The following is a 27,155-nucleotide window of genomic DNA, read 5'->3' as shown; positions in this document are numbered from 1 at the left end:
TGGATTGAAATATTTATTGCTGAAATAATACAGAAACTATAGTTTTTTTGCTGCATAATCATACCGATTAAATGTAAAATTAATGCAAAGCCTAAAGCAGCTATTTGTTTTAGATGCAACAAAGTTGCTGAACAAACTATCAAGTAGTTGTTTTTGTTCTAATACCTTTGTAACGTGCTGTTCAATAATGTTGGCTTCACATTACTTTAAAATTGTCCAAGTACATAAGCATTATGCTGTGTACCAGGTACAACAAATACATGACTGTATACAACTCAAAATGGAATCCACTCAAGCAAAATATTTCCAGTGCTATTGAACTGCATCTTCTGAACAAAGAAACATACAATGTCTCAGACTGGATGCGTGGCTGATGACGATCATCAGACCATGATGCCTGGGTCGCACCTGTAGACGGACACCTGAAACATGATGAGCTCATCAACAAACTCGTCAAACCATTTTTGTCGAAAGGTAAAAATGAAAGTTAATAAGAGCTTATTGTTATTTTACAGTGGTATACGAGTTCAACGAGGGCTGTGTTGTGAACTTTAGTTAGTATGGTATGGCAGTCCAGGACATGATCTTATGATTCGGGGGTAACACTGGACTGACACACCAGACTCATTAAAGTTCATAACACAGTCCTCGTCGAACTCGTATACCACTGTAACTAAACAATAAGCGCTTACAATGATAAATTCGAAATTCAATGTCCAGGACATCAGCTTATGACACGAAGGTAACACTGGACTGTGACACCAACTCAGCATCAGGACCAGGGCCCCGTTTCACAAAGCTCTCGTAAGCCTAAGGTCTCGTAACTTTTCTCGTAGCATTCGTACTTCCCATACTATAACACAGGAACTTCGAATGCTACGAGGAAAGTTACGAGACCTTAGGCTTATTATGACAAGGGTGGAACTGGACTGCCACGCCAACTGAGCATCAGGAACCAGGACCTGATATTATGACAAAGGTGGAACTGGACTGTGACACCAACTCAGCATCAAGACCTAGGGTCTAATATTATGACAAGGGTGGAACTGGACTGTGACACTAACTCAGCATCAGGAACTAGGACCTGATATTATGACAAGGGTGGAACTGGACTGCCCTCAGCATCAGGAACCAGGACCTAATATATTGACAAGGGTGAACTGGACTGCCACGCCAGCTCTCGGCATCAAGGAACCAGGACCTGATATTATGACAAAAGGTGGAACTGGACTGCCACGCCAACTCAGCATCAGGAACCAGGACCTGCCAAAGATGGATATTATGCCGCGATATTATGACAAAAGGGTGGAACTGGACTGCCACGCCAACTCAGCATCAAGAACCAGGGACCTGATATTATGACAAGGGGTGGAACTGGACTGCTACACCAACTCAGCATCAAGACCTAGGACCTGATATTATGACAAGGGTGGAAACTGGACTGCCACGCCAACTCAGCATCAGGAACCAGGACCTGAAGGGTGGAACTGGACTGTGACACTAACTCAGCATCAGGAACTAGGACCTGATATTATGACAAGGGTGGAACTGGACTGCCACACCAACTCAGCATCAAGACCTAGGGTCTAATATTATGACAAGGGTGGAACTGGACTGCCACGCTAACTCAGCATCAGGAACCAGGACCTGATATTATGACAAGGGTGGAACTGGACTGCTACACCAACTCAGCATCAGGAACCAGGACCTGATATTATGACGAGGGTGGAACTTGACTGCCACACCAACTCAGCATCAAGACCTAGGACCTGATATTATGACGAGGGTGGAACTGGACTGCTACACCAACTCAGCATCAAGACCTAGGGTCTAATATTATGACAAGGGTGGAACTGGACTTCCACGCCAACTCAGCATCAGGAACCAGGACCTGATATTATGACAAGGGTGGAACTGGACTGTGACACCAACTCAGCATCAAGACCTAGGACCTGATATTATGACGAGGGTGGAACTGGACTGCTACACCAACTCAGCATCAAGACCTAGGGTCTAATATTATGACAAGGGTGGAACTGGACTTCCACGCCAACTCAGCATCAGGAACCAGGACCTGATATTATGACAAGGGTGGAACTGGACTGTGACACCAACTCAGCATCAAGACCTAGGACCTGATATTATGACGAGGGTGGAACTGGACTGCTACACCAACTCAGCATCAAGACCTAGGGTCTAATATTATGACAAGGGTGGAACTGGACTTCCACGCCAACTCAGCATCAGGAACCAGGACCTGATATTATGACAAGGGTGGAACTGGACTGTGACACCAACTCAGCATCAAGACCTAGGACCTGATATTATGACGAGGGTGGAACTGGACTGCTACACCAACTCAGCATCAAGACCTAGGGTCTAATATTATGACAAGGGTGGAACTGGACTGCCACGCTAACTCAGCATCAGGAACCAGGACCTGATATTATGATACGGAGGTAACACTGGTTTGTGACACCAACGTATGACACGGATCATCCCTACATCAGAGATTACTTACCCTTCCTATATCTCCAACGAATGGCTTGCCGGGTTTGCTCGAAGCATCCGATCCAATCGTCAGACCGTCTGACAAGAGGTTAGTGTTTTCGACTGCAGAAAATAAATTAGATGTACTTTTTAGATGCGAGTGTATGGTTGTGCATGTTACTGTGAGTGTATGTGTGTACATGTTACTGTGAGTGTATGTGTGTGCATGTTACAGTGAGTGTATGTGTGTGCATGTTACAGTGAGTGTATGTGTGTGCATGTTACTGTGAGTATGTGTGTACATGTTACTGTGAGTGTATGTGTGTGCATGTTACTGTGAGTGTATGTGTGTGCATGTTACTGTGAGTGTATGTGTGTGCATGTTACTGTGAGTGTATGTGTGTGCATGTTACTGTGAGTGTATGTGTGTGCATGTTACTGTGAGTGTATGTGTGTACATGTTACTGTGAGTGTATGCGTGTGCATGTTACTGTGAGTGTATGTGTGTGCATGTTACTGTGAGTGTATGTGTGTGCATGTTACTGTGAGTGTATGTGTGCATGTTACTGTGAGTGTATGTGTATGCATGTTACTGTGAGTGTATGTGTGTGCATGTTCCTGTGAGTGTATGTGTGCATGTTACTGTGAGTGTATGTGTATGCATGTTACTGTGAGTGTATGTGTGTAAATGTTACTGGGAGTGTATGTGTGTGCATGTTATTCTGAGTGCATGTTACTGTGAGTGTATGTGTGTGTATGTGGGACATCCACTGAGGTAAGGAGAAGGCTCATACAACACTCCGTCAATGAACTTGACGTTGTTGGTTTGCATGTATGTGTAAATGTGTGTACTTGTTTGTGTGAGAGTATCTGTGAATATGTATGCATGTGTATTTGTGTCTGTATGTATGCGTGTACGCATGTATATGCTTGTATGTGTGTATGTGTGAATAAGTTTGTGTAAGTGTGTGTGTGTATGCGTGTTTATGTTTGTGTGAGCATATGTGTGTGTGTATGTGTGTGGACATCTATTAAGGTAAAGAGAAGACTCACTCAACACTCTGTCAATGAACTTGACGTTGTTGTTCATGACGGTGCCAACCAGGTATTTGCCCGTATACATCACACTCACTGTCCTCCACTGGCCTTGAGGCATGCCCTGGAAACAGAACCCATCAAATTAGATTACTGTAAAGGGAAAAAAGCGGTGACTATTATTTGAGGATATACTAGATATCAGATATGACACAGGGTTTTCGCGAAAGGGTTAGCATGTCCTGACCTAATGGTAGCAGCCACCATTCACAAAATGTCCCTAAAAATGAAAGTATTTTTGCCTGAAGCTGCACAGCAGAGCCCCTGCCATGCAATGGCGCGGTGTAAACAAACCAGACAATCAAGTGATCGATGAATTCCAGTTGGATGACGTACATAGATTATGGAGATCAGTAATCATGTCATGTCAGTTTATCGTACTAATTCAACTACATATCAGCCGCAAATCGTTCAGTGACTATGTTCAGTTTCTCTTATTGGGTAGTGGGGTCGCCTAATGGTAACATCATCAGTACTGCTCGTCATGTTGAAGACAGGGCTCGGTTCCCCACTTCAGTACAATGTGTGATACCCATTTCTGGTGTATCCCGCCGTGATGTTGCTGGAATGTTCCTAAAAGCGGCTTAAAACCATACTCACTCACTGATTCCACGGCCTTCATCAGTTCTTCAAGTCCGCAGCCCAAAAGGCGTGATAAAATGAGACAGCTGTTTTCAGGGGTTCTAAACAACTCTCACATCTCATATGTATTCTATCCACGGTTGCATAATATTATGTACTAAAATAGAAAACATGAATATGCACAAAAAATTGAAGAAATACATGGAAATACTCACATCTGTGGACAGCATTATCCTGGTAACATCTCCATACCATGAGGTGACAGAGATGGTGACGCCCTTTGGGTCAGTTGACACTACAAGTCGGTTCTTGCTGCTGGCTAACACACGGCTTTCGTTGGCCATGACAATGTCCCTGTACGTGAAGTTGAACACTATTGGGCTGTCAGCGACGGTCATCGTGATGTCAAGATGCACTTTACTCGTGTTGGTGAGTGACAGAGCTCCTGCCTTGTTGTTAACGCGCTCCAGAACCATCCACGACGGTCTGGTACCCGCCACGAAGACGTAGCTGGCTGCACATGTCTCTGAAATAATGTCAAGTACAAGTGATAGCTTTATTATAGTTTGTTGTTTAACGCCGCTCTCAGCAGTATTCCAGCTATATGGTGGCGGTCTGTAAATAATCAAGTCTGGACTAAACAATCAAGTGACCAACAACATGAGCATAGATCTTTTCACTTGGGATTCAATGACATGTGTCAACAAAGTCAGCCAACCTGATCAAACTATCCCGTTCGTCGCCTCTTACAACAAGCATGGGTTGCTGAAGAACTATTGTGACCCGGATCTTCACGGGTCATATCGTTCACTAGTCTAACTGTAGTTGTAGTTTGTTTACAAACAACACCGTACAGATGTAAAACTGCTAAAACAAACAAATACTCATGATATAGTCACAATTGTACAATCGACTCCGCATTTAGCAGAGATTTTTGTTATGAATGTGGGAAAGGTTTTGTCGCTTCTATTGAGAAACGTTTGCACACATGTTACCAGTATTAGGAAAGGAGTCTGTAGAAAACGTAACTCCCTCCCCAACAAGCTGCATGCAAATTAATGGCAATATGTTCTATCGCAGTAATGTTTTCTAGCAGCGAGCGGTTTCTACACTGAGCACACAATAACTGGAGACCTTGGAGTCACACTACGCTCTGAATATATGTAATTGCTACTTTGTGAACGAACGTCCTTTTTGGAAACGTGAAACGAAGAGGGTGACGCTACTGTTGTTGTTGCTTTATATACGAATGTCTTATGAAGAAATAAAACAGTAAAAGAGAAACAATCGTACGGTTTGCATCTGTGTTTCGGGGCTACGTCAGTGAACAACCACGCGGTAAATAGCATCAATTCTTCGTCGTCTAAACGCCCACGAAGACAAAACATATGATCTAGATTGTGTAAATGCTGCACTGGTGTCAACAGTTTCCTAGGAATTTTCTGTAAATTGTTGGCAATGTGTACGTCTTGCCGTTTCCTATAAATGACAATTGCAATTGAACTTCTTTCACATATTCTACACTCAAAATATACGATCATTTTTCCTTCAGTCAGAGACGCTGATGAGAATTTAAAGAGATGTTCGGCCTTGGTGCTATTATTGAGAACTACGGTAAGTTTTATACAATAGATTTTAGCATTGTTGAATTACACAATAGTCTAACGAAGTTTGGCAAATGTCTTTCGCATATGACAATGCACAATCTTCTTTGGGCGTATTCGTTAAAACTGGACAATTTGCAAATATTTATTTGTAAGCAAGCCGTGCTTTAATGTTCTACCATTCAGACAGAAGTTTTCATTCACAGAAATTATATCTTATTGAAACAGACGCATTGTCAGTAATCATTTTGAAACAGCCGTAATGACACTTTTTGTTCAGAAAACCGTTCCTGATCAAGAAGAGTAGTGAGTGAGTATGGTTTTACGCCGCTTTTGGTAATATTCCAGCAATATCATGGCTGGGGACGCCAGAAATAGGCTTCACACATTGTACCCATGTGGGGAATCGAACCCGGGCCTTCAGCGTGACGAGCGAACGCTTTAACCACAAGGGTACCCACCGCCCCTCAAGAAGAGGAGAAAAGAAATCGATTGCGTGAGTTCATAACAAATATTTGGGTACCGAGAAAAGCAAAAGGACTGGTACTATTTTCTCTCGTACGTCTAACATGATTCTGGCACAGTAAGAACCACTGTGCTTTGTACAAGTGACATGATCTTACCTGTACAGTATTCTGTACATTCACATTCCAAGAGGTTGAAATACGTGTTTTCAGGACAGGACGTAGACCGCCAGCCTAGGTTCCCAAACGATATGTTGTATGTAGTTGCGTTGTTCCAGTTTGGATGCTTGTCACATACATCTAGGGCAGAATATATAGAAAGAGAAATTATGCTTGCATTGCGCATAGTAGAAGTCCCATTAATATAACGATTAATGTTACGATGATAATTTTCGCAACCTTTTCATCTTACAGGATATCGGAATAGGGACAAACACGATTTGCACTGAATCAGACATCTTAAGCCGATTTGGCAACGTTCCAGCTATATCCTGTAGTCTAAAACAAAATTACACTTTGAATGTTGTTTGTTTGTTGAGCAACGCCGCGCTTAGCACTATTCCACCTATATGGAGGCGGTTTGTAAATAATCGAGTCTGGAACAGACAACCCAGTGATTAACAGCATGAGCATCGATCCAAAGAATTTGGATATCATGACATGTGTCAACAAAGTCAGCCAACCTGATCAACCTATCCCGTTCGTCGCCCCTTACGACAAACACGGGTAACTGAAAACCAATTCCAACCCGGATCTTCACGGGCCACTTTCTATGTAATACGAATCAGCACCGTACCTTCAGTGCAAATAGCGAGATCTTAATCAAAAGTTAATCATCAAGTTATGATTTTTTCTATGGCTTCTGAAATATATATCATGGTTCGAGATTTGTTGACGTACGTCAAAATTGTCCAATTTTTTAACTTCTTCTGAATCGCTAACAAACATGATTAAAGCTGTGTCGCTAAAGTCTTTATTTACCCCTCGAAACGTAGGCGGAGGGGCAGAGATCGTTACAGGTGTAGTTAGGGAGGCATCCATCCCCTGGGGAGAAGCTTAAACCTCTGGGGCAACACTTGGCTACGGATTTTCCTTCTTCGCACTTCCAGTAGGATCTGCAGCTTCCCGACATCTTGTAGCTCGATCCGCAGGATCCTTTACATCGCTCTGAAATCAAACACAACGGTAATCCATTGAACGTCGATTCGCGTGACCGGAACAGCAAGAGCCAGACAAAGACATTTCAGAACCTGAACACCTGTTTACGTATTGTTTGCATTTTCATTTTGAAACCTTGCGATATTATTTTCTGAAATGTGTTTCCATATTTGCCTTGTAGGTCAATCAATACTGAACACTGGAGGCTGGTTTTGACCTTTGAATCATGCTCATCAAATAATTACTTACGTAAACCTATATACTTCCAAGTAGTAGCAGTCTAGATCGACAATAACCGTACAAACTGATATGCATGAATATGTAATGTTGAATGAACAATGGAGGTGATGTGAGGTGAAATTGGGTTTTAACGTCGTGCTTGAGAATATTTCGCTCATATGACGACGTGCATGCGTGTGTATGTGTATGTGCGGCTGCTTGTACTAGCCCAGACTTAAGCTGGTTTTATAGTGCTGGCTCACTGAGATACCATGCCGCAGTGAAGCATGATGACCCCACTCAGACACATTATACTGACTCCGAGCCGACCAGTCCTTGTTATACACATTAATGACGAGCGCCAGGCAGGGACCAACAAGTACCATATTTTAACGTCTTTTGGTATGACGCTGTCGGGGATCGAACCCGCGACCTTCCGCTCTCCGGGCGGACGCTCTAACCACTACACCACGGAGGTGGTCGAATGAACAATGGAAGTATTTCATATACAGCTGTGTGTTGCATTGGGAGTGAGTGCGTTTAGTTTTACGCCGCACTCGGCAATATTGCAGCTATATGGCGGCGGTCTGTAAATAATGTTAATTCGACCTGTTAAAGACCCGTGAAGATCCATGTGCGTGAGTGGGATGTGACGCCGGATGATTGGTTGGTTGGTTAACTTTGTTTAACGCCGCATTCAGCAATATTCCAGCTATATGGGGATGTCTGTAAATAGTCTGGACCAGATAATCCAGTGATCAAAAGCATGAGCATCGATATACGATGACATGTGTCAACCAAGTCAGTGAGCCTGACCACCCTCTTACGACAAGCATGGGTTATTGAAGATCAATTCTAACCCTGATCTCCACGTGTATCTTCACTGTGGTCAGACATACATAGACATATGTACCGAGTTTAACGCAAGAGAAGATGATCCATACTTTAATGAAGAGTAATGGCCAGGGGATTGTCCCGTTGTAGTGATTGCAATGAAAGGACCATACAGTCATTGTTCAGTATTTTGAGTGTATTGAGTGTGCAATGGCGTTAAACATGAAACATTTACATTGTAACATGACCGTACTTACCTAAAGGACAGGACACCCTCCACGATTCCATGCACCTTAATGAGTCTTGGTTCCAGAAGTAGCCGAAAGAGCAGCTTCTGTAGACGCCGATGGCGTTGCCATTGGGATTGTAGTAACACTGGATGTACTTTTCACAATCAGTGGGGTGGTAACGGTAGCCGACTCCGTAATATTTCCTCACGTCGTCACATACGGCCGTCACTGAACATTCAAATTTATCTGTTAATATTTTATTTAATTCAAACGAAAAACAATCAAGATTCACAAGAAATCTCTACCAAGAACAAAGTCTATTGTACTATTTCGCTTATATCATGAGGATGAGTTTATGATTGGTGAAAGGTGAGAGTATCATGCCCGATAGTACCCAGTACCTGACATAAACACGCACAAAGTCTAGTTAGTTGTTCACGTGAAAAACGTTTTAAAACAATTTTCCTTAACGGATCAAACAAATATTCATATCAATAAGACACATTCCACCATATCCAAGACATTTCTTTTCGGAAAGAAAACAAAAAAATCTACCCTCTACTAAGTATGTACGATGTTAGCCCCAAGAATTCTTATTGGGAATATGTTTTTAATATTTGTGTTTCTATATAACCCATACCATTTCAGGTAAAACACATAAAACATAGGGGTGATAAGGTTTTGTTAATAAGGTTGTTGGCAACAATCCCTGCTTCATTGATCGCACACACAGCCATTACAGAAAGATGTACAATTCACTGTGAATACCTGGACATTCTGGCACTGTGCAGATCTGGTTCATGGTGTCGTTCCTCGGTCCACTGCAGTCACGCCCACCGTTTGCAGGGGCGGGGTTGTTGCAGAAACGTTGCCGGGTCAGCGTACGGGACACGTTCCTTCCACACGTAGCCGGGCAGGGGGGGAACTGCCCAAGTCGTCCATTGACTGAACCCGCCTTGAACCTCACCTGTAACATGATGACAAGGTCCATGTGTGATCACGGTGACATATTCCATGGTCAGGTAAGTTAGGAAAGGTTGGGTAAGATAAATTGGTAGGTATAATGCTAAATATGGAGGTAGGTCAGGAGTGGAAAGATGGATAGGTGGATGCGTTTTTGTAGAGGTGTATCCGGGTTAGAATTCATCCTAGTAATCCATGCTTGTCGTAAGAGGCGACTAACGGGATTGGATGGTCAGGAGTGCTGACTTGGTTGACCATGTCATCGTATCCCGATTGCGTAGATCGATGCTCATGTTCTTGATCACTGGATTGTCTGGTCCAAACTTATTATCAACAGACCGTCGGCATATAGCTGGAATATTTGCGGCGTAAAACTAAGGTCAGCCACTCACCTGTAGGGGTGTACGTGTTTGTTGTGAAGGTTGACAAATGCAAGACTAGTGTTTGAATAGGAAGGTTAGGTGTATACTTATCTAAGGTATAGGTGAATAGGTGGAAAGATCCATAGTGAAGTATCTGGGGCATAGGTTACTAGGTGAACATATTCATGAAAAGGTGTATCAATCAGGGGACTGGGAGAGAAGCCAGGCACATCCATGTCTCGATTGTAGGTGAGAAGCTGGCCATCTTCTACGTAGATGGGCAAATGTCTAGGACGTAGGTGAATACAAATCCATGAAGAAGTAGAACACTCTCGGGAGAAAGTTACAATGTGGGCACATGCATGTGGAACTGTTCCTAGCCTCTGAGTAATGTATGTATCAGGGCCTGAAACGGTGGCCAAGCTTATTAACATACCTGGGCAAAGAGGCAGCCCGCATGTCTTCACTTCAGTCTCAACGGAGAAACCCTGACATGGACGTCCACCATTACCTGGCATCGGATTCGTACATGTTCTCCTTCTGGAAACTCGACCCATAGCACCTGATCCACACGTGGCATTACACTGAGGAGCCGACCACACAGTCCACAATGACCAGCCGCCATCAACTACAAAACCGTCAAACCAGGTTTCAACCCATGACACAGTTTTCTCTTCCTATATTTATAGTCTTAATGTGACAAATATAAAATGTATGATATTTAAAAATATACTTCTATGCATCTAAATCTACTTTAACCATGAAGGTTCACCCAACATAAACTGACAGCACTACTCAGATTAAAATTTCAGAACCAATGTTTCCAAAGTTTACACTACTATCACATCAGCCAAATAGTCGAACTATAGAGAATGCATACCGGTGATCATTCACGGCAATCGAAAACACCGGATAACTTAATGTCAGTCATTAATCAGTAGTGCCTTACATTCGACAGAATTGAACCCCAAAGAAAAAGAAAAGCCTAATCGTCTCTTCAAATAATATTTGACATACGAAAAGACAAAAATATGGATGTCAACTTCTTTATTGTGAATAACACGATGTTTCGGAGTGTAAGCTTGCTCCATCATCAAGCATGCACTCCGAAAAATCGTGTTTTTCACAATAAAAATGTTGACATCCATAAATATTTCTTTTCTTATGCATTCCACTTCTAAATGCCCTTCACAGATTTGATATTACATGTTATTAATGTAACTTAACACAATGAAAAGACTCAATTACGTAAAGACAGGTTATGAACAGTTTCACTGAATCCAGATGCAGTATTCAGGTACTTACTTGGGCAAAGATTAAGACCACAGTTCCTCCTCAAATCGTCCTCACTCTTTCCAGAACATGGGCTTCCGTTAAGCAAGGGTGCTGGGTTGGTGCATGTTCTTCTCCTGGTGATGTTCCCCATAGCGAGAGGGCCACAAGTCTCCGAGCACTCGACGCTAGACCATAGACCCCAGCTTGACCAGATTCCATTTACTACAATCAGATATTACTCATCTTTCTCTTTGCGATGGATATGTTATGTGGGAGACCTACGTATGGCATAACGTATAGTCACTATTCTCGGATTATCAACATACTTGAATTGAGATCATCTAAAAATACCAACATTTATCAATGTCGTAGAATTTATAAATATTAAGGACACCTGAGACAAATATTAAAATGGTATGAGTTATATTAATATAGAATGAATATTACAACTGGAATAGTAACATATGGGTAGGATGTACATCAATATCATCAAAGTGTCTTCACTTAAAGAAGTCAAAAAATAATCTAATGCACTTACCAGCTCCTTGACAAACACGTTCGGTTATGCCGTTTAAAGAGTTGTTCAAACCATTAAAGTTTGTGATTTGAAATGCAGTAGCATTCGAGGAGGCAATAGACAGTATTTCCGCCTGAAAACGTTGTATAAATATTGGGACGGTGATGCCGCTGACGCCAACAGCAAACATTGTTATCCCGGAGTTCTTCGCTTCAGAAGCAGCAGCTCGAGTTTGCTCTGGGAAATTGGACATGCCGTCAGTTATTACAACCATCACCCGAGGAATGCCAGAGGTGTCTTGATTTAGGTGCAGCATACCTCGCCGAATGCCCAGATGAGTGCTTGTTCCACCGCTGGGTTGCGACAGTGAATTAATGGATGATTGGAGACCATTAATACTGCTAGAGGCATTGATAACATCAGTCACATTATTACTGAAAACCACAACTCCAACTTGCATATTGCCGTTTCTGGAAATGGTGCTGGAAACAAAATTTCTTAACGCGTCCTTGACGAGTTGGAATTTTTCAAAACTGACACTCTCTGATCCGTCAACGACAAAATAGACGATGGCTGCAGCGCAACCTACAACAAAAGAAGATTGTTAAAGGAAAACATTTGGAAATCCTTGCCTTTCTTGTTGAACATGTAAGAGTAACGGGCACAAAGGAATTGTTCCTGACTTTGACCTAAATACTTGAATTTGAATAATCAAGCAAAAGGCTAGCATGCCATAATAACCAGTCTTACTATATGCAACGGCCTTAGTCCCCTACACATTTACTTTTCAATCCAAATTTCATTTTGAAAGAGTTAGTGAAAGGCGGATCATGTTTAACACTTTGAAACTGAAACAACTGCAATTCTCACTAGCGGATCAAGATTTCGCTGAAACCGGGAATTGTTTTCTGTTTATTTAGTATGATTTTGCATTACGAGTGCTAGATACGTTTATTAATGTCAATACAGTTTTAACAGTGAACAGAATGGTTATTGCATACTCCAAAGTGGACAATATATATAGAATTGTCATTCTTTCAGGTGATTCATATCAATTCCTGTTCACATATCAAATGATGTGAACTGAGCGGCTACCTAGAAAATCCTTTTTTTCCTGGTGTAATCAACTATTTGTAAGAGTATGGAAATACCCAAATATTCTTGGTCTCCTCCATCGTGGATATTTTCATTTGCTGCCTGAAGCTAATTAGAAGTACTCCAACGTTTGGTAATGGGTTACATACACGCGTACATCTCCATTATCCATTGACCAACTGCATATGCTGGATATAAAGACACCTGCTACAAGAGAGTCGCCCATCCTTTGCCCCTGTCATGACATCTTACCAGAACAGCTGGGTAGGTTACAGCTCCTTGTTGCTGTCTGAACGGCCTGTCCAACGCATGATTCACCGCCATTCTGAGGTATTGGATTTGTACACGTTCTAACCCTTTGCGCGACCGTGGAGAAACTTCCACAGGACCTTGAGCATGGAGGGTTGTCCCACTGAACCCATGCCGTCCAGCCGCCATTAACTGCAAGCCCAAAAAATTGTATCGATGTAAAACTGAAAAAAATGCCTAACAAAATATTGATGGCTGATATCATCGAACACAATATGCATCCTTTTAACCAGACTTACACCAGTGTGCATATAGAAAACACCGATCCAAAGGAAGCCGAAAAATAACAAGAACATATAATCTGAATATATTCTTTCAATCGATTCACGGGGTAGTCCAGTGGTTAAAGCCATCGATCGTCAAGCCGGAGATCTGGGTTCGATTCCCCACATTGGCCCAATTTGTGAAGCCAATTTCTGGTGTCTCCTGCGGTTATGTTGCTGGAATATTGCTAAAAATGAGGCTAAACCCAACTCGCTCACTTACTCACTCAATCGATTCACATCCAGTTATATGATATCTGGAAAGTCGATACCCTCAAAGATGTGAACAAAGCGTTTATCAAAAAGAGGGAACCCTGTGCTTTGTTCCACTATTAGGCCATATCAAAATCAGCAGTGTACAGGTACCCAGTCGCTCGTGAAGGTGTCAAGACCGATAAACATGTGCCCCAATACCAAGTATGTAGAATTATCTCAAATGAGGATCGGATGGCAGCAAGGTGTAACATAATGTGTCCTCAGTGCTGTTTCATTTGCGTTATATACCTTGAAACTTGATGACAGTGGCACAATACAACATATACTCGATCACACTTAAATTATGTGACATATCATTTGGGTTTGGTCAGACAGATTAATCTTTTCTTGAATCCAGTAATCTTAATGACAAGCTGTAACCTTGTGGACACATTTAAAGATAGAACTGTCGTTGAGGGAAAAGGTTATCTGCAAAATAACCATTGATACATATCCTGATGTTGCTGTGTATCGTATAAGAAAGAGTATTTCAGTGTGCCTCAAAACCCTTTTAACATGAAGCCTCGAGGTTTCTGGAGCATTTAGTTTTAATTATGCCCAATTTCAGACCATATCAGAAAGAATGTTTTCTGTTTTAATGCCCGTTGGATGTGAAAAATGTATATGTCTTGCCATTAAAAACATCAACAAATATATCTGTGGTGCACACTCGTCTCATTCATAAACCAAATCGCAGAGTTAAATGGTATTGCTCCTACGTGGACAGTTTCCTAGAGAACAGACTCTTTGGGACGCCTCCTGTTTGGTCTCTGGACAGTCTACTCCACCGAACTGTGGAGCTGGCCGCGTGCATGTCCTGCTTCTGGTCAGGGTCCGAACTCCTTGTCCACATGTCACCGGACAAGAAGGGACACTCCACTGACTCCACTCTGATATTCCTCCATTGACTACAACAGAATCAACACAACCTTGATTGTGACTGACGTACTATATTATCTTAGCTCCAACATTACCCAAAGGAAACAAGATCGCCATTTTGCAGAAACGAAGATGACCAATAAAGTAGGGCCACATTGTACATGTTGGGATTTGAACATAATAGCGTGTGACGTTGAATTGAGATTTGAATTGAGAAAACCTAAAGGTTAATTATGAAACACATATTTCATAAAGAACAATGAAATGCCCAACACCTGAGAAACTCAATAGGCAATGAAGATGGTTTTGATAAAGGTGCACATAAAATCGTAGCATATGATCTTAGACAATGTACATGAGGTTCTGACAGAGACGTTTTATAGTAAAGCTTTGATAAAATAGGTTATTAAGGAGGATTATTTCCTGTTATATATTTAGACAAAAATGGCTTAAAGTGCCAAGCAGATCTTTCAAACAAAGATTACCATACTTGGATAGTGGTACTAGTTAGTTTAACTATGACTTTCAACCAGATCTTCATATACTCATGCCAATAATGGTTGTCACCCCCTTCAATTTTTTTAATTGGAGAGGAGGTGTGGGGTGGGGTGTGAGGTGTGTGGGGGTTAGGTGGGGAGGGGGTGACAACCATTATTGGCATGAGTATATTTCACTTTGTCCACAGACAGGTAATATCATCAGTTTTATATCCTTGAGGGGAGAACCTTTTGTGGTGCTATGATTGTCAGGGAAACAACTTGAGAAAGAAGAAGGAAGTCAAACGGTTTCCATTAAACTCTACATGTTTGCAGTGATCATTTTACACAGGGGTAGGCTAGTTTGACTATGAACGTGTGATGAAGCTATTAGAGTAATGTCGATTCATAATATAATAACCATAAATTATCGACCACTGTAATAGCTATACCCGTTTACAATACGACTGTCCTAATGATATGGGCACTTCATGGATCTAGTTTTGCCAGCCAGTATTCAACCTTTTAGACCATAACCCATTAACGATATCATGCAATTGTAGTCTTTAAATCAAACTAGTTAACATTATGGCACTACCTGGGGTCCTACCTCTGAAGATCGATCCGGGTTAGAATTGACCTTCGTAAGAGGCGACTAACGGGGTCATCGTATCCCAGTTGGGTAGATCGAGGCACATGCTGTAGATCACTGGATTGTCTGGTGTAATGCGGTGTAAAACTAAACTCACTCACCTGGGGTCCTAACGATGAGCAGTCCTTGGCTGGACATCCCCATTACAGTGTAGATATACCTCCCAGCGTCTTCAGCTGTCACACCATTGATGGTCAGCATATGGATGTCCCCTCAATAGAGATGGCCGTCCTCGACGTGTGAGTCAAGGTGCTGAAAGCAGTTCCAGATAGCTTGTTCCAAACACCAAGCTGGGTCTGCCCAGGTAGTGACACTTGCAGAGTGACAGTCGCCCCTATGTAAGTCTCTGGATTGTTTGCCAAAATCCGTACGTCTGAAAACAATCCAGTCTGTGAGCGAACATCTATACATCAAAATGATTTGATAATTGCATTTTATTAGATTTTTTAGACAACTTGTATGTATTTGAGCTTTCTGGATGGCAGTTATCTATCCATTCCAACAGACCAGCTAGTATGGTTATCATATTGTTCTAGCATGGATAGTTTTCGTTCATTCAAATTATCTAAAACGGTTATTGCAAATTTTAAATAAAATCTTTCACGCCTCACAACAATGTAAAATATGCTAAGGCGAGGACATTGTACATCTGAACAAACACAAGGACAAATGGAACAAAAGAGACGATGATGTTGGTCAGTAATATGCCATTTCCTGAATGATCTCAACATGTCTTACATAATGCAGTTACCAATTTTCTAAGGCCTTGTCCGTTTCATTCATTCAACATCCTTACAAAAGAAACAGACTCACAAACAGACTCTGCTTGTTGTGAAGGTGAAAATAACTTTACTCTTAAAAAAAAGAAACTTGACATTGGACAAATTTGAATGTTAGGAAAATATTTGACACAATCCAATCCATGCTGAATCCCAGCATGTTGGGGAATGGTTGCCGACGACAGAATTTGAAGAAAGAAACGTTTAACAAAAACGTAACGTTACATTCACGTCTGTAGTGTATCGCTAAAACGCACCCTACATGTAATGCACGAGCATCATGAAATTGTGTATCACCCTGCGATGAAGCATATGACGGTATGCTTTAAACAGCCACATCAATGATACCCCCCCACACGCATTGCTTTAAGCCACTATAGACGACAAGAGAATTAAAAGACTGACAGAATCTCAACGACACAACGCCATCGGCCGTTTACAAGGACGGACATCGCAGCATGATGTGGCAATGCACTTCAGCGTGTCCGGACAGACCATCTCAAACCTATGGACCCGATACAAAAATACTGGGATTGTTAATGACAGACCCAGGTCAGGTCGACCTGGAGTTACCACCGCCGCCCAGGATCGCCAGATCCGGTTTAGACATTTTCGTTCAAACACCACGGCCGCATCATCCACAACAATCCAAATCCCTGGACTGCTCCGAATCTCCGACCATAGAGTGAGCAACTGGCTATGGAAAACCAGACTTTTTGCCAGAAGACCAGTTCAACGTCACGTCGTTCCCTACATCAACGTTACCTTTGGCGCATGACAATGCTCGACCTCACGTTGCATATGTTTGACATTTCTTCCTCCAGCAATGTTCAGTTGTTACCCTGGCCTTCTCAATCACCGAATTTGTCCACCGTTGAACATCTATGGGATACTCTTGATCGACGCAAGCGCCAGCGTAATCCGCCACCTCAGACACTACAAGAACTGCACATAGCACTTCAGCAAGAGTATCAAAACATTCCTCAAGATAGCATTCGGCATCACCTTTCTTCTATGGGTCACCGCTGCCAAGCTGTTATCGATGCTCATGATGGTCACACCAGATTATGACATTTGACTCTAACCAAGTGGCTTTAATATCCCTCTGTAGTTTTACCAAACACTTTCCGGATAATAATGTTTTGGGAATTTGTAAAGTGATGATTTTACTGTAACTGAGCAATGTTGTCATGCTTGAATCAGTTATATACACTCAGTAAGTAAACTCCAAAACACCATGTCAAGTTTCTTTTTTTTGAAGAGTATATGAATTGGTTGGTCGGTTGGTTGTTCAACGCCGCACACATCAATATTCCAGCTATATGCGCCCGCTGTAAATAATCGACTCCAGACAATCCAGTGATCAACAGAATGAGCATCGATCTACGCAACTGGGATACGATGACAGGTGGCAACCAAGTCAGCTAACATGACCACCCGATCCGTTAGTCACCTCTTACGACAAGCATGGGTTGCTGAAGACCAATTCTAACCTGGATCTTTACTAACCATGAAACAGATATGAGCGGACCTCTGGTGTTTCTATTTAATACAACACAGCTGCCTTGGACATACAGTTCTACCTACCTGGACAAGCAGTGAGGTTGCAGCTGATCTGTTCAGTCACTGTGAATGGCCCTGTACAATTACTTCCACCAAACTGGGGAGCTGGACTGTCACATCGTCTACTTCTGGATCGCTGCGTGGTGGCGGACGTTCCACAGGAGACGGTGCAGGCGGAAATCTGCCAAACATCCCAAGCGCTAAATCCACCATCGACTGGAAATCAAAAACACAAATAGTGCATGAACATTTAGGGGTCAACGTTTGGGTCCAATGTTTGGACAGTTTTAAAGTTAAACTGCAGTCTTACATTTAATTTCATGTAGCAGATTTCCATGGGTATGAAAAGGATTTATCCCATATGCATGTAAGAATGCCCATCTCACGTGACCTTGAAGAAATTACTATGTGTGCTCGGTGCACGGACGTACACCGCGCAAACAGGTATAACTCTTTGCGATGGAGAATAAATCGTTTATATCCCGCCCAATGAAAAAAACACCCAGACATCTACGGCAGTGAGTGAACCGTTAATCAGTGGCTCGGATCGACTATGCATGCGCAGTACCATCGTAGTAAATCATGTGACTGAATTTAAGTTTGTTTTAATGTTATATTTACAAAATGAGAGATTTAAACATTCGGTAAGATAAATCCGTTGTTGCATTATGACTCGGGGTATACGGGGTTTTATGCGACCCCCGTTGGGTGGATAAAACACGGGACGCATAAAACCCCGTATACCTCTCATCATAATGGACCCGTGAAGGTCCGGGTTAGAATATTGATCTTCAGTAACCCATGCTTGTCGTAAGAGGCGACTAACGAGATCGGGTGGTCAGGCTCGCTGACTTGGGGGACATGTCATCGGTTCCCAATTGCGCAGATCGATGCTCATGCTGTTGAGCACTGGATTGTCTGGTCTAGACTAGATTATTTACGGGAATATTGCTGAGTGCGGCGTAAAACTAAACCCACTCAGTCACCCTCATCACAGTGCTACAACTAGTATTGTCGCACACACAATTATGGGTAGTGGAGTGAAAGGTACTGCCGCAATTACCTTCTCAAGTGAGATTAACTCTGGTCACGTAAAAGTGAAAAGTTTAAGAACGTTTCAAAAACTCAAAACCAAAAATAAAACCATCCTTGGAGGCATATGGGCAAGAACGTCAAAGGATATTTATGAGAAATATGGTGAAACAGGAAAAGTTTCTGCTTATTTTGCGTATAACTTCAGTGAACTGAGAAAATGTTGCACTTTTCTTGGGAACATATTTTCATAATTACACCTGAAGATATACCAGAATCAGTGTGCGTCATGCGGAAGCTCTGTTTTTATGCCAGAACTTTCTTATATGCTATTTTATATCTAAGCACTTTTAGTCTTTATGCCTATTCGTTTATGGTATGATCCAATCAACTGCCATAAGCGCTGTAGGTGTCACCAGGCGAGACAGATACTTGGCATCGAGAATGAACAGTTGCACTGATTTCAGATTCAATATTCAACTACTTACCAGGGCAAGGATCAAAACCACAGCTCCTCCCTGTAGAATCTTCGCTGCTTCCTACACAAGGGCTTCCACCAAATAAGGGTGTAGGATTGGTGCATGTTCTTCTCCGGGTGATGCGTCCAATGGTGTTCTGCCCGCAGGACCCCGAACACTGGATGCCTGACCATGGTCCCCAGCTTGACCAGAATCCATTGACTGCAATCAATATTACCCTCTCATCTACTTCTTTTGGAAGGATATATCATGTTGGACAGCTGTGTATGTTATAATTATTTGTATCATCATTTAGGTGTTATAAAACCTCTTAAAACATTTTCCGGATTTAATGAGAGAAAGTCCCTGAATGTGATTTGAAACGAAGAACATCAAAAATATAAACTTTACGCACTTACCAGCTCCTCGACAAATATCTTGGGTTATGCCGTTCAGTGAGGTGTTCAAAGAATCAAAATCTGTGATTTGAAATGCTGTAGCATTCGAGGAGGCAATAGACAGTATTTCCGCCTGAAAACGTTGTACAAATGATGGGACGGTGATGCCATTAACACCAACAGCAAACATTGTTATCCCGGAGTTCTTCGCTTCAGCAGCAGCAGCTGCAGTTTGCTCTGGGAAATTGGAAATGCCATCGGTTATTACAACCATCACCCGAGGAATGCCAGAGGTGTCTTGATTTAGGAGCAGCATTCCTCTCCGAATGCCAAGATGAGTGCTTGTTCCACCGCTGGGTTGCGACAGTGAATTAATGGATGATTGAAGACCGCTTATACTGCTGGAGGCAGTGATAACATCAGTCACGTTGTTGTTGAAAACCACAACTCCAACTTGCATATTGCCGTTTCTGGAAATGGTGCTGGAAACAAAATTTCTTAACGCGTCCTTGACGAGTTGGAACATTTCAGAACTGACACTCTCTGATCCGTCAACGACAAAATAGACGATGGCTGCAGCGCAACCTACAACAACAAGAAGAAGATTGTTAAAGAAACGTTCAGGGAACAATGAAATTGATTGTCATTCGATTTCGAAAGCTTGCGACCTTAATCCAATGACAGGCTAACCTGCTATAATGTCCCACTATGTTGTATGAACTCGCGTTGTACCGAACATATTCACCTTTCGTTTCAAGTTTCAGTCAGACGGAGGTGGCGTAGAAAGAGTTTGAGATATTGCAGCTGAATTGACTGTAATTGGCACTGACGAAACAATGGTTTTATCGAAACTGGAACTGACCTACTTTGCACCAGGACCTCATAGTTTCCCCAACGGTGAGACCATATGGTATATGAACGTTTATATGTGTGCTAATGCTATCATATTTAGCTTATCTATTACTGTTTGCAAGCTCTTTCAGTTAGTAGGTGCAGACTAAAAACATGCACACACATACACATAATCTGTCTCACAGTCCCTGAACCACATTATTTTCCCTACTGCCAAGCCCTCTCTGCAATGCTAAAGCCCTAAATAAAGCAAGTCTAGATTTCCTCAGGTTCAGGATCTCTGGTCTCCCTTTTCAATATAAATTGGCGTGTTTGTTACTATCAAAATTATATATATTCTGAGACTAAGCCCTAGTCTAACATACACAATGCATACGATGATTTACAGACAGCCGCCATATAGCTGGAATATTGCGGGGTAAAACTAAACTCACTTACACGCGCACTCACAATACATACATATATGCGTACATATATTTTTTACACTCGTCTTATTCATACAGTAAATCAAAACCTCAAATAATAAAAAAAATCAAATCAAATAGTGTTGCTCCTACTTGGACAGTTTCCTAGAGAACAGACACTTTGGGACGTCTCCTGTCTGGTCTCTGGACAGTCTAGTCCGCCATTCAGTGGAGCTGGCTGCGTGCATGTCCTGCTTCTGGTCAGATCCCGAACTCCTTGTCCACATGTCACCGGGCAAGCAGGGCCACTCCATTGGCTCCACTGAGATATTCCACCATTGACTACAACTGAATCAAGGCCACCTTGATTGTGACTGACGCAAAGTAAAGAAAGTCGCCATGTTGCAGAAACAAAGATGATCAATAAGGTAGGGGACAGGCTATATGTGCCATGATTTGAATTGAAATTGGATGTCTGAGCTTCAAGGAAAACCTATTTTAGTGCACATCACAGACAAAAAAACAGTTATCAGGAACTTTACTACTTCGGAGTTGGTTTCATGTTGTGGTAAATCATGCCCAACAATTCTACGTACTACGTCGTTTTACAGCACCTAACCTCCTTTAAGGCAATCAGTATGATTCACGTGATCTGACGGAGATGAACAAATGTCTTACCTCTCTCTTTTCGGTATAACGTTTTCAACGTATGTCTATCAAAGTGCTATTATTGAAAGGATAGAACCGACTGAACTTTAGAAGAATGATGTTTGTTAAACTATTTCAGTGATGCAATCGTTTTACTCTTCTACTCACATCTTGTTGAACATATCTGTAATATAAATAAATGGAAGTAGAGTCAACCCTTTGACCCTTTCACTCACTCTGAGGAAAGCCAAAACAGTTTCGCCAAGTGCCAAAACATGATCAACACTTCAAACTCAAAGACACATGTTTGTATTTCTCTTCATACTCGGTAACAACGCAATAACATGTCCAGTCAGTTCTCTGGTTACCCTCAATCCCGTAGTTAATGGCATCATTAAAATCGGTTGTATCAAAACCGTTTTGACATATCATTATCTAATGACGTCCCAATGAGAAAGTTTTCATTACATTCGACCATTCCACTAAACATTTCCCAACAATTCTCCGACGTTAACACGTACGCGTTACTTCCGGTCATCTGAAAAAATGTCTGTCCTCCCAAACCACGGAACAGAAACCATACTTTCTGTTCCGTGGTTGCGGAGTTCAATTGCTAGCGAAGTTGGTTGAGAAACACATCGCAATACTGAATAGTAAACTGCGCAGTACAGTCACCCATGAAACGTTAAAAAATAACATATTAGTATTCACTGATATCTGTTTTTAATCAAATCACAAATGGTAATTCTGAAATCCAAGTTTGAAATCCGATTTGTGGCAGAACCAATAACGACCTACGACCCCAATCCGTTCCAACATTTTCATAACCATGTCCTTGTGTACCCTCCAACAATCGTAAAGATCCGACGTTTCGTGGATCTGTTGTGGTCATGCACTGTCTATTCAACTACACAGTCAAACTGTTGTCATACTGCTAAAACATTAATGAAATCATACAGATTGATATCATCAAACCGAACTGGTTAATCTAATGTTATCACCTTGAAGCCAAGCCTAAAGGTCATCTTGTATGGTATGTACAATTACAGATTGCAACAAGCCAACTGCTTCTTTGACAGATGACCACCTCCGTGGTGTAGTGGTTAGAGCGTCCGCCCGGAGAGCGAAAGGTCGCGGGTTCGATCCCCGACCGCGTCATACCAAAAAACCTTAAAATATGGTACTTGTTGGTCCCTGCCTGGTGCTCGCCATTAATGGGTACAACAAGGATTGGTCGGTTCGGAGTCAGTATAATGTGTCTGAGTGGGGTATTCATGCTTCGCTGCGGCATGGTATCTCAGTGGGCTAGCACTATAAAACCAGCTTAAGTCTGGGCTAGTACAAGCAGCCGCACATACACATACACACGCATGCACGTCGTCATATGAGCGAAATATTCTCAAGCACGACGTAAAACCCAATTTCACCTCACCTCACCTCTTTGACAGATTCTGGTTGTGGCTAGTCAAAGATGAGACGTAAAGGAAGGGACTGTGTATGAAGTGTAACTCAGAAAAAGTCTGGGCAAACTGGATCAATCTTTTGTTATTGTTGGGTGTACATTTGCAGAATATTTTTGGGTAAACCCCCAGCACATAATAGGTGTTCTCAGCCAATCCATTTAATTGAACTCTTAACACATCATTTGTCAGAACTTACAGTGTCTCCAGTGAACGATATACTATGTGGCCATGTGGCCAAATTTTGGATTGTTCCCATATCCAAAATCTTTGGGTTTTTTTACTCACAATATACTATAAGATTAACATATTTTAAATGTATATCTGTTATAATCTAGCTGTTTTACTTTCCCTTGTTGACAGGTTTTATAATTTACCTTTAATTGATACGAATCTGTAACTTGATTTAGTCACGATATGGCTGAAATATTGCTGATGTGACTTAAAACCTGAATTCACTCACTCATGGGGATTATATCGAGTAGTCATTACACGCTACTTTAACGCTGACTTGGCAAAAGTAAACATTCATTCTGTGAACGCGATATATAACATACGTAATTAATACAGGTAAGAATTTACCTGGGGTTGCAACTTGTACATCCCCTTGCAGGAGGATCCCTTGTCCATACAGGTAGTAGTATCGTCCTTGGTCTGACTCCAAGACATTGGTGATGGTCAGTCGGTGGAACACACCGGAGACGGAGTACAGTGTTCTGTCGTTGTCAGGCAGTAGTACCACCGGGTTCGGTGGAGCCGCAAGGTACCATTGTCCCTTTGCTAGATCTGCTTCCGACGCAGTTACTTCCAGGGTGGTATTAGAACCGAAGGCAATGACAGGATTACCTACAAGTTGTTGTATGCCTGGAAAATAATTACAGTAAAAAGCAATATAGCATACGACTTTTTTTGCGACATTTCGATGAAGATTCTAACACCGTTTTCAACCTAATAAAGATGAAGATGAGAAAGTCGAAAACAATTGTGTGATACCTTGAGACAAAGCCTGCTGCATCAGCATCACCAGACCAATGACACGCCATTCCCATCTCGGACACAGCATCTCGGAAAAACTAGAATTCAAAAATACGTAGCAAGAAATATACTCATGCCAATAAGGTTGTCACCCTCCCTCCCCACCCCAACCCCCACACCTCTCCAATAAAAAAAATTGAAGGGGTGGGTGACAACCATTATTGGCATGAGTGTATAACACTTTGATCGTAAGAGTACCGCAGTTCAAGCCAGAACGGAGCGAAGAAACCAGGAAGCTGGGAGTCGAACCCAGTCTTCTGCTTAACAAGACTTAGCTTTAATTACTCGGCTACCCTACAACCCCATAAACCGCTGCTTTCAAACATAAAGATGTAATGGATATACATAGATAATTGTCACACATGTAACAAACGCAATATTTGAGATGACACTTTCTTAGTGTAAACAGTACACAAACTTGGTACGTTGGGGGTATTAAGTCCCATACAGGATTCGAACCTCACTGATAGAGTGAGGCACCACATCGCCAGCACACAGTAAGCGATCTCATCAACAGCCTCCGAAGCGTCCACAGATGGTATAACAGACAACGTAGTTTGTGCGTAGCCCACTGACCAGTGTAAATTGGCACTGATTCCGTGGTCAAAAGCTATGAATGACAAGTGCCTTTTAGGAAGTGGCCAGATGTCAGATAGTACAATATAATTTCTGGTCGATTTTTCTGTTCAGGTCAATTCGGGATTCGAACCTACACATCAAGAACATGGCACCAGTCAACAAAGTCAAATTTACGAAGCAAGTGTTACATGTGAACACTTTTGAAAAGGCATTGTACATTCACATATCATACAAACGATATTGTCACCAACAAAATCCTAACAACAAATTCAATACGTATACTCACACTACGCGTGAATACTCGGTGAATACAGAAAAAGTCACAATGTTATGATTGATTTCAAATGTATTGCTATCATATGCTAGTTTAATAACTGACACAACGTGCAATACTACGTTATAATGTTGTCTTACGTTTATGCAATATGGCAAGTAGTGTGTCCTGCCTGCTCGCTCCTCTTGTAGAGACTAACGGATTTCTAAGTTGGGTACGGCTTTATACGTTTTGGGACATTGTCATTGAACAATCTATTGCCTTTCAAATTTAGATATGAACTAATGGGCTGACGGTTTGTAGATTCAATAGATTGAGGCATGTCTTCGGTGATCTTGCAATACAAAGGAACGTTTCATTTACAAAGGGTTGGCGCGTTTTGATGTATCAATACATAACTATATCCTGCATGGTTACAATTAACATTGGAGACAATACATTTCAGCTTTTTAAACACAAAACGTGTATAAATATATATGTTCATTTTGTTGATTAAACTATTTATAAATGCGTCACTCGTGTGTGTGCTTCATTCATGAGCCATGTACTTTCATTGAGGGGGAGGGACTGGTGTATGTGTGTTGGTGTTGTGGCCTACATACACACAATGTCATCGTGACAACCATCTGCGTGTTAGAGTATCCTGCCTTGACAACCACATCAAGTGCTGGGGAAATCCGTGGCTCCGTTTTGTGTGCACTGCTCACGATTGACATTGATCTAAATTGGGTACATTATACATGTCATATTATACACAGTCCTGTACCGGATTCGTAACTGTGGGCATATTGAGGCATGGAGTCACGATCTGAGCACCTTACTGTGGACATGTTGATGTATAGAATCACGATCCAGGTTACTGACAATAGAAAATTCGGTTATGGGTCAGTGGCGTTCAAATATACAAAGCGTCAGCACGATTTACAGATCCAATAAAAAGTCATACTAAAGTAGGGGAACCTGAACTTTCAATTTGGATAGGAAACATAAGCGTTAACAAACTTTTCAAAGACAGACACCGTATGACCGCAACACCATTTCTCTTTATCTCACAACGTAAAGGGATGCACGAGAACAACGCAGAAGCCCCATACACGTGCATGCGGCGTCATTCTTGATTTTGACGTTTTTCAAGATTTTCATTAATTTTTGACATATCATCTTGCATCACCCAGTCGTTAGTGTTTGTTTCTAGGCGATTCTTTTGTTTGAAAATTAAACCGTGCACATGCGCATCTCACGTCATACACCAATCATCTTTCAAGAGCCATTGTTGTACAAGCAACTATGATCATAAGGAAGTGCAAGTGGTGATACACTCTCAAGACATTCATTATTCATTATCAAACATTGATTGACTCCGTAATACCTCCAAATTTATTCAATCGTAAATTAAAAATGAAATACCCCATTTTTTAAAGAGTGATATATACTGTATATATCAGAAAATTTAAGAGCCCAGGTTCGTGTCCACAAGCAACAAGTTTCCTGAAACCCCATGTATCCCACTAAGTGAACGTCTAGATGTCTGTGCGAAAGAAAACGATATTAAATTTACAATATTTCCTTTTTATCAAGTTCAAAATTCTTACAAAGTAAAACGAATTTTAAAAAGAACAATACTTCATAGATAAGTTCAAACCAATGTTAAACCATTGCAAACTTTGACCTTGTCGCTCTAGAATGTTCTCCCTATTGTGACGTCACAATATATATGTAATGACGTCATGTATGTATGTATGTATGTGCGTGCGTGTGTGCGTGTGTGTGTGCGCAATGTAAATTACGACGAAACAGAACTAACTAAAAGTATATAAAGTGGGAATATGACGTCACACTTGCACTGTGAGGTGCTCAGTCATTGTTTTGTCCCTTTAATTTTTGAGGCGGTGGGGTAGCCTTGTGGTTAAAACGGTCGCTCGTCACGCCGAAGACCCACGTCGATTCTCGG

The 27,155-nt window shown here is 41.8% G+C and overlaps 2 protein-coding genes across 2 annotated transcripts; both read right to left on the bottom strand.

Annotated features, from left to right (window-relative positions):
• Positions 1–10,622, bottom strand: LOC124268725. The gene is made up of 9 exons (XM_046703734.1): positions 10,438–10,622; positions 9,445–9,643; positions 8,704–8,904; positions 7,217–7,402; positions 6,395–6,535; positions 4,383–4,693; positions 3,544–3,649; positions 2,522–2,613; positions 1–422 (listed from the first exon to the last, which is right to left on the bottom strand). Exons 2-9 carry the CDS (start codon positions 9,476–9,478, stop codon positions 384–386), a joined length of 1,110 nt encoding a protein of 369 aa, XP_046559690.1. The 5' UTR covers positions 9,479–9,643; positions 10,438–10,622; the 3' UTR covers positions 1–383.
• LOC124268787 (coadhesin-like) lies at positions 9,504–24,379 on the bottom strand. Its single transcript, XM_046703809.1, has 11 exons — positions 24,310–24,379; positions 23,899–24,180; positions 19,974–20,537; positions 19,585–19,776; positions 18,089–18,280; positions 15,922–16,095; positions 14,435–14,623; positions 11,815–12,378; positions 11,307–11,498; positions 10,438–10,629; positions 9,504–9,643 (listed from the first exon to the last, which is right to left on the bottom strand). Exons 1-11 carry the CDS (start codon positions 24,377–24,379, stop codon positions 9,504–9,506), a joined length of 2,751 nt encoding a protein of 916 aa, XP_046559765.1.
• Between the last annotated feature and the right edge of the window lie 2,776 nt (positions 24,380–27,155).

Source organism: Haliotis rubra, unplaced genomic scaffold (genome assembly GCF_003918875.1).
Source record: "Haliotis rubra isolate DU_JTF1 unplaced genomic scaffold, ASM391887v1 Scf14, whole genome shotgun sequence".
In the NCBI taxonomy this organism is placed as follows: domain Eukaryota; kingdom Metazoa; phylum Mollusca; class Gastropoda; order Lepetellida; family Haliotidae; genus Haliotis; species Haliotis rubra.
This window is presented reverse-complemented; position numbering and strand designations above follow the sequence as displayed.

Bases quoted from the DNA above. Each gene is read 5' to 3' on its own strand.
- LOC124268725 (XM_046703734.1), bottom strand. From the start codon at position 9,478: ATGAACCAGATCTGCACAGTGCCAGAATGTCCAG. The intron at 6,536-7,216 runs GTAAATAAAGAC...ATTCTGCCCTAG, and splicing joins CTCCGCCTACGTTTCGAGGG to ATGTATGTGACAAGCATCCA. The intron at 3,650-4,382 runs GTGAGTATTTCC...TTCTGTTTCCAG, and splicing joins GGATAATGCTGTCCACAGAT to GGCATGCCTCAAGGCCAGTG.
- LOC124268787 (XM_046703809.1), bottom strand. From the start codon at position 24,379: ATGCTGTGTCCGAGATGGGAATGGCGTGTCATTGGTCTGGTGATGCTG. The intron at 24,181-24,309 runs GTATCACACAAT...ATTATTTTCCAG, and splicing joins GCAGCAGGCTTTGTCTCAAG to GCATACAACAACTTGTAGGT. The intron at 12,379-14,434 runs GTAGGAGCAATA...CTTTTGTTGTAG, and splicing joins TTCTCTAGGAAACTGTCCAC to GTTGCGCTGCAGCCATCGTC.